A 7,402-nucleotide genomic window follows, 5' to 3' on the forward strand; every position below is an offset into this window, starting at 1 on the left:
TTTAAAATGAAAAATAAAATTATATTACTTTGTCTTATTCTAACTATAACACATTTTAGAAGAAGTTATTTTTTTATAAGATATGTTATAAATTTAATACAACTTTATATTTGTTTTCCTCATTTACCTCTATTAAAAGTTATGCGTATTTGTAATAAATGATGAAAGAAAAATTTTAAATTTATTAATGATCAAAGTTAATTTGGTACATTAATAACATTTTTAAAAATCAACTGCAAGAAAACTATTAAATATGAATTAATTTTAAAAATAAAAAATAATTGATCACTATATTAATTAAATTAAATATTATTGTAAAAATTAAAAAAAATTGATATCTAAAATAATTTTTATATTAATAACATTTATAAATTAGTTTTTAAATTTTTATTCAATTAACTAAGAATTTAGAAATTAGTTTATAAATTTATTAATAATAAAAATATTTTAAATACTAATAATTTTTTTAATTTTTTTAATTTTTATAATAATATTTAATTTATTTAATATAATTATTAATTATTTTTTATTTTTTAAAGTAGTTTTTAATTAATGATTTTCTGTAATAAATTAATGTAAGATATTAGTGTTTTTAAAATTTTCAACAATACTTTGTATTTTAATTATACCAATTAACTTGGTCGGCGACGGCGCGATAGTCTGCCAAGACGTTGGTAGTAGCGCAATGACTCTCTACGTCTGCGTACAAGGTGTATTCTTTCCTTAAATCTTTTTCTTTATAAAGGTGTTTCTTCTTGGAACTTTTATTGCACACAAAAAGTTTCCACCTTTTTCATGTAGCCACTTCTAATTTGTGGTAAAGTCAAGATTTTTATCAAAATTTGCGGTAAAGTCAAGACTTTTATCAAAATTTGTGGTAAATTCATGACTTTTATCAAAATTTGTGGTATACTCAAGATTTGGTGTTGTGGTGGTATGGTTATGCAGGGGTGGTGTGGTGAGTAGTGACTTTTGGAATGGCGGAGGATTTTAAGGGTTTCCTTATCCCATGGACTTGTTTGAAGGATTGTGAAATATCTCATGCGAAGACGGTATATGATAAGCCTGGACAAAGGAAAACTTTTGCTCAGACTTTGGGAACTACATGTGATATTTCTTAGTCTGAATTACCACTCCGTGTATTAAGGGAGACATGATTGTGGTCCGGATAGATGAGGTATATTACTTGGCTGGACTTGAGGATTGCAAGATCCATCTTCATAGTCAAGTTATTCTTTCTAAGGGGGATAAACCCCTTACACCCCTAGATTTAACTAAAAAATTGCACTCGGTGTGGAAGGCTCTTGGACCGTGGAAAGCAATTCCTCTCGGGAAGGGTTTTTATGAGTTTGAGTTCGCTTCCTTAGAAGACCTGCGATGGACCCTCGGGATGGGTTCCTTGAAGTTATCTCTGGGTTTCTTGAGATTGTTTGCCTGGACAAAAGACTTTGTTCCAGCTACTATGAAGAGTACCAAAACTCAGGCCTGGGTTCGACTATATAGGTTGCCTTTGGAGTATTGGAGATCAAGGGCAATTTTTTCCATCATCAAAGGTCTTGGTACTCCTTTGTCTTTGGATGAGAATACTATGAGAAAGAAGAGGGGTATGTTTGCTAAAGTGTTGGTGGATATTGATATGTTGTCTCCTCTTACCGATCACCTCTTGGTTGAACATTCAGACTACACTTTTGTGGTTGGTGTGGAATATGAATGGCTACCTCCTTTTTGCTCTCAGTGTAAGATGATAGGGCATGAGCTTGATAAGTGTCGGGTCATACATGATCAGGGTCGTGTTCCTGGGCCTCAACAAAAATCTTCTCAGAAGATAGTTTTCGATGAACCGGATAAGGGGAGGACTGTGGCTTCTAAACAACGTCAAGAATATCGGAAGAAAGATTCGCAGCCGAAGCTCGTGGAAGGCCCCACAGATAATTCAAACTTTGTTGTTCCTGGCGAGGGTAATGCAGGGTCACCCTTGGGTCACCTTGCTTCCGATAAACTAGGAGGACTGGAAGATGATTTTGCTGATATGCCTCCTCTTGAGGATGCCTCGGATCACGAATCCAAGAAAGGGTTATCCACTCATACTTCGGATTTTCCAAAACAAGGACCTGCTGTTATGCAGGGCAAGGGCTCAGAGTCTCATGCTCCTATTGAGGATCTTCATGTGGAGGTCTCACCTCTTGTGGGCTACTTCACATATAGTTTCTACAATATCATTCACTACTCCTATGGATGGTCATCACATGTTTGCAATTGTGACTGTACCATCCCTGTCGTTGGTCCTGCAAAATCACTTTTCCTCTCTCGAGGGTTTGGAAAGTACAGATGTGGGAGGTGATCCTTATATTGGTACGTCTACTACCATTGTTGAATTTAATTATGACCATATCACTGTTGAAAATCATATTGGGTCAAAATTTTGGGCTGATCCTAATGAAATGGAGGAGGATGCTAGTAATACTGGGGAGGAGATAGTTCGTACTAAAAGAAAACCCGGGAGACCACCTAAGGGGACTGGTAAAGCCAAAAAAACTATTAAGACAGTTCTCACCATAACGTCGCAATGAAAGTCTCTTCTTTTTTCTAGAACGTTAGAGGACTGAGAAACCACAAAACTGTGGATATGTTGCTTAGTTTACTTAAACTACATAAACCCCTTCTTGGTTTTCTTGCTGAATCAATGGTTCCATACACTGATGTTTTTTAAGTCATTTTCAAATCTGTTAATATGCATTTGGTGGCCATGTCTCCTATTGTTAACAAGTCTACAAAGCTTTGGTGTTTGTCGGTCCCTAATCTGGTCCAGAATTTCTTAGTAAATGATTAGTTTATTTCTGTATCTTGCCATCTGCATGATAAATGTTTTAGATTTGCAGGTGTTTATGGTGTTAACACATACTTGGCTAGACAGTTTTTGTGGAGGGATCTTGGTTCCTTCATAGGGACTTGGTGTATTTTGGGAAATTTTAATGTTGTGCTATCGACGAATGAATGTAAAGGGGGGGGGGTGGCTCCTAATCAGGTTTCTTGTAATGATTTTCTTGATTGGATTAATACTAATGATCTTGCTTGTATGCCTTTTACTGGATCTGGTTATACTTGGTGTAATGGAAGAAGAGGGATGCATAGAATTCATAGAAGACTGGATAGGGCTTTATGTAACGGAGTATGTCTGGATGAATGGGATTCATGTTCTTATCAGGTTCTTATTAGGAATTGTTCTGACCATTTCCATATTCTTGCTAGTCTTTCTAGTAATTCTTTGAAGAAGGTTAGCAATTTTCGTTTCTTTTCTATGTGGCTTCAGGACAGTTCATGTGTGAAGCTTATTCATGACTCTTGGAATAATAAGGTTGTTGGGTGTCCTATGTTTATTTTGCAACATAAGTTAAAAAGGTTGAAAACTGAGCTTCGTGATTAGAATAAAAACTCTTTTGGTAGTGTTCACAATGCAGTTATTCTTAAGCAGGGTCTCCTCCTTGGTATTCAACAAAATTTAAAGACTACTAGTATGTCTGATATTGATGGGCTTCTTTGTCATGAAAAAATAGCTAAGGAGGAGCTTGATCATGCTCTTCACTGTCAATATTTAATTTGGAAAGAAAGAGCTAAGATGCTTTTGTTTAAAGATGGGGATATAAATACTACTTTTTTTCCATGCTGTGGTTAAAAGGCGAAATAATTTTGGTGGGATTCTTCGTTTACGGATTGATAATGTGGTTATTGAGGATCCTAAAATCATTGAGGAACATATTTTGAACTTTTATAAAACTCTTTATGCTGAGTCTATTTCTCATGATGAGGATACATGTAATATGGAAGATTTTATTGGTACTTATGTTCCTAATCTGGTTTCCTCTTAGGAGAATATGATGTTGATGAAATGTCCTGGTTTTTTTAAAAATCAAGAGTGTTGTTTTTAACCTTAATGGTAATAGTGCTCTGGGTCCTGATGGTTTTGGTGGTGTTTTCTATCATTCTTGTTGGGATATTATTGGGACAAATGTTTGCAATGTTGTCCAACAATTTTTTTTAAGCAAAACTAGGTTCTCTCTGGAATGAACAATAATGTGGTATCTCTTATTCCTAAGTTTCAGGGTGCTGAACCCATCAAAGATTACAGGCCAATAGCCGTTGCTAATTTTAAGTTTAAGATTATTTCTAAGATTTTGGCAGATCGACTTGCCCTTGTGGCTGCCAGAATAATTTCTCCTAATCAGTATGGGTTTGTGCAGGGGAGACAGATTCAGGATTGTATTGGTATTGCTTCAGAGGCTATTAACATGCTTTCTAAAATGGTTTGAGGAGGTAATGTGACATACAAAGTTGATATTTATAAAGCCTTTGATACTCTGGGTTGGAATTTTTTATTATTAATTTTGACACGCTTTGGTTTTCATCTTTCGTTTGTCGGTTGAATTAGTACTATTCTCTGGTCTGCTATGCTTTCTATCAGAACAAATGACAGTCTGGTGGATTTTTTTCCTTGTAGTAGTAGAGGGGTTAGACAAGGTGATCCTTTGTCTCCTCTACTTTTCTGTCTTACAGAGGAAGTTCTCAGTAGAGGTCTTTCTAAGCTTGTGAATGATAAGAAGATTCTACATATGGTTGGTCCGCAAGGTTTTCTCACTCCCTCCCATGTTTTGTATGCTGATGACATTTTTGTTTTGTGTAGGGCGGATAATAAGTCTCTTAAGAAATTTGAGTACTTTTCTTAAAACATATGGTGATTTCTCGGGTCAATATGTTAACAATTCTAAGAATAGTTTTTTCACCATGGATAATTCTGCAAGATTTGTCACCAAAATTTAACGTATTCTTTCTTGTAGCCATGGTTGTTTGCCTTTCAATTATTTAGGAGTGCCTATATTTGTTGGTACTCTAAAGAGTCATTTTCTGCAACCTTTGGCGGATAAAGTCAAATTAAAGCTAACATCTTGGAAAGGTAAATCTCTTAGCATGATGAGTCAGATTCAGTTGGTCAATACGGTGATTACGCGAATTGTAGCATATAGCTTTAATTTGTATAAATGGCATGTTTCTCTTCTTAAGCAAGTTGAGCAGTGGTTTCAAAATTTCATATGGACTGGAGATATTTTGAAGAAAGGCATAACTACTGTTAATTGGGCTACGATTTGTTCTCCCCTTGAGATTGGAGGTTTGAAGATTATTAACCTTATCCATGAAAATAATGCATATCTTCTTAAGCTTGCTTGGAACTTTGCTTATAATAACAGGTCTTGGTCTTTGCTCTTGAAAGCCAGGGTTCTTAAATCAAAATACGAGTTTAAAATGGTTTATAGATCCTCATCTCTTTGGCCTGAAATTAAGCAGTTTTATTCTACTATACTTGATTATACTTCTTGGACAGTTGATACATGTTCTTTTATTAATTTCTGGAATGATAAATGGTGTTCTACTACTCCTTTAACACATATTGCAGGGTTATCTGATGGTATTAGCATTCCAGATACAGTTTCTCAGTTTTGGACAGGTCGTGATTGGAATATTTTGTTGTCTTTACAGCAGATGCCTCATCTTTTTAGTCATATAATGGTTAGGGCGGATCAGGATGTTCCTAATTGGATTCTAGATGAGTTTGGTTGGTTCACTCTTAAATTGGCTAGGACTTTTTTCTTGGAACCAGGAGTTCCATGTGGTTGGGGTAAATTTATTTGGTCTTCAGATATTCCACCTTCCAAAACTCTTGTTCTTTGGAAAGTTTTTCATGGACGACTTCCTACAGATCAACATATTCAAAATAAAGGTCTCCGTATTTTTTCTGTGTACGCTTTGTGAAAAGCATGAGGAATCTATTTATCATTTATTTTTTGAATGCCCTAATGCTTTGTATATTTGGAGTTGGCTTCGACAAATTTTTCCTACTTCTCATTTCTCTAATAAGGATGATCTTCTTTCTTTTATTAAGAGTGATGGTAGTCCTTTGGTTAAATTGATTAAGCTTGCTGTGATAACCTTTTCTTTTTGGATGCTATGGCGTATGAGAAATTATGCTCATTTTCAGGATAAGATTGAGGTTTCTAAGGCTATTTCAGTTATTAAAGATTTAACTTGTCTAGTGGGAAATTCGTCTAAAGCTTCAATGAAGAATGATATGATGGATTTCAGTGTGATTAAGTTTTTTGGTATTAATACTCGTACTGGTAAAGTTCTCTGTCCTCTTCCTGTTATATGGGAGTTTCCTTCACAAGGCTAGATTAAAATTAACACTGATGGCGATGCTAGGGGTTATCCAAGTCTTTCCACTTTTGGAGGTATTTTCGTGGGAGTACGGGGGAGTTTATTGAAGCTTTCTTTGCATTTCTTAGCTTTTAGACTACTTTGGTTGCTAAATTTGATAAAGTTATATATGTTTTGAAGGAAGCTCAAAAGTTGGGACTTACTAATGTCTGGCTGGAACGTGACTCTGCCTTGGTTTGTGTTGCGTTTACTACTGGGACAAATGTTCCTTGGATGCTTCGTAATCGATTGAATACTTGTCTTAATTATTGTGGAAAAATCAGGTTTAGGGTTCGTGAAGGGAATGCGTGTGCTGATAAGTTGGTTAATTTAGGATTTATTCATAGAGAATCCGTTCATTGGTATAATAGGCTTCCATCTAGTCTGTTCTTAGAATTCTTTATTAAGAGGTATAGTCTACCTATGTATCGTTTTTGTTAACATATGAGTTTTGGTCTAGTCTCCCATATTTTTGTATCTTTTTTTAATAATATTTTTTTCATGTGATGATAAATGATTGTTGTTACTTGAGGTGTCAGCCTAGCTGAGATGTCAAGTAGTATAGTGATACCTAACATGAAAACTTTTTATAAAAAAAAAATTGAAAAATTTATACGGTATTTATAGTCAGTTTAAAATCAACGGGAAATTCTAATATTTGTGTTATCTCGTGAGCTGGTTTGCATTTTCACGGTAAGTTGTTTTTCTCTCCCGTATTTACTCTCTTTGTAAGTTGTTTGTCATTGATTATATTTCAAGATATGACTACTTTGATTGTTAATGTAGGTAATGTTATCATTACAAATTATTTTACTATTGGATTATTATGATATTCCTCTGTATCTTTGCTCCAGAGCTACTAATTATACACATATTTTAGAATGAATCCATTTTCAAATATTTAATCACAAATCATATATGCTATTATTTTTGTCCGTGTTCAGTCATAAATCATTGCTTGTTTATACGTATAAAAAATACAGGTCGTGTTGATGATGTTCCATTTCAGTTTCCATAAACTCTATTTTTCAATTTAGGCACACGGTTCATCTTAATTATTTCAATTTGACTCCAATTGAATTGTTTCAAGCATATTGATTAAGATAAGTTTACTCATAGTCAGAACGTAATTGTTTTGGACTAAAATTATGTATAAATT

At 34.4% G+C, this 7,402-nt stretch overlaps 1 protein-coding gene across 1 annotated transcript; it reads left to right on the plus strand.

The window, feature by feature from the left end:
- Window positions 1–1,153: 1,153 nt before the first annotated feature.
- LOC137834282 (uncharacterized) lies at window positions 1,154–2,341 on the plus strand. The gene has a single exon (XM_068642345.1). The coding sequence runs from the start codon at window positions 1,154–1,156 to the stop codon at window positions 2,339–2,341; it is 1,188 nt and encodes a 395-aa protein (XP_068498446.1).
- Window positions 2,342–7,402: the final 5,061 nt, after the last annotated feature.

The sequence above is a fragment of the Phaseolus vulgaris genome, chromosome 11 (genome assembly GCF_000499845.2).
Source record: "Phaseolus vulgaris cultivar G19833 chromosome 11, P. vulgaris v2.0, whole genome shotgun sequence".
Lineage (NCBI taxonomy): Eukaryota > Viridiplantae > Streptophyta > Magnoliopsida > Fabales > Fabaceae > Phaseolus > Phaseolus vulgaris.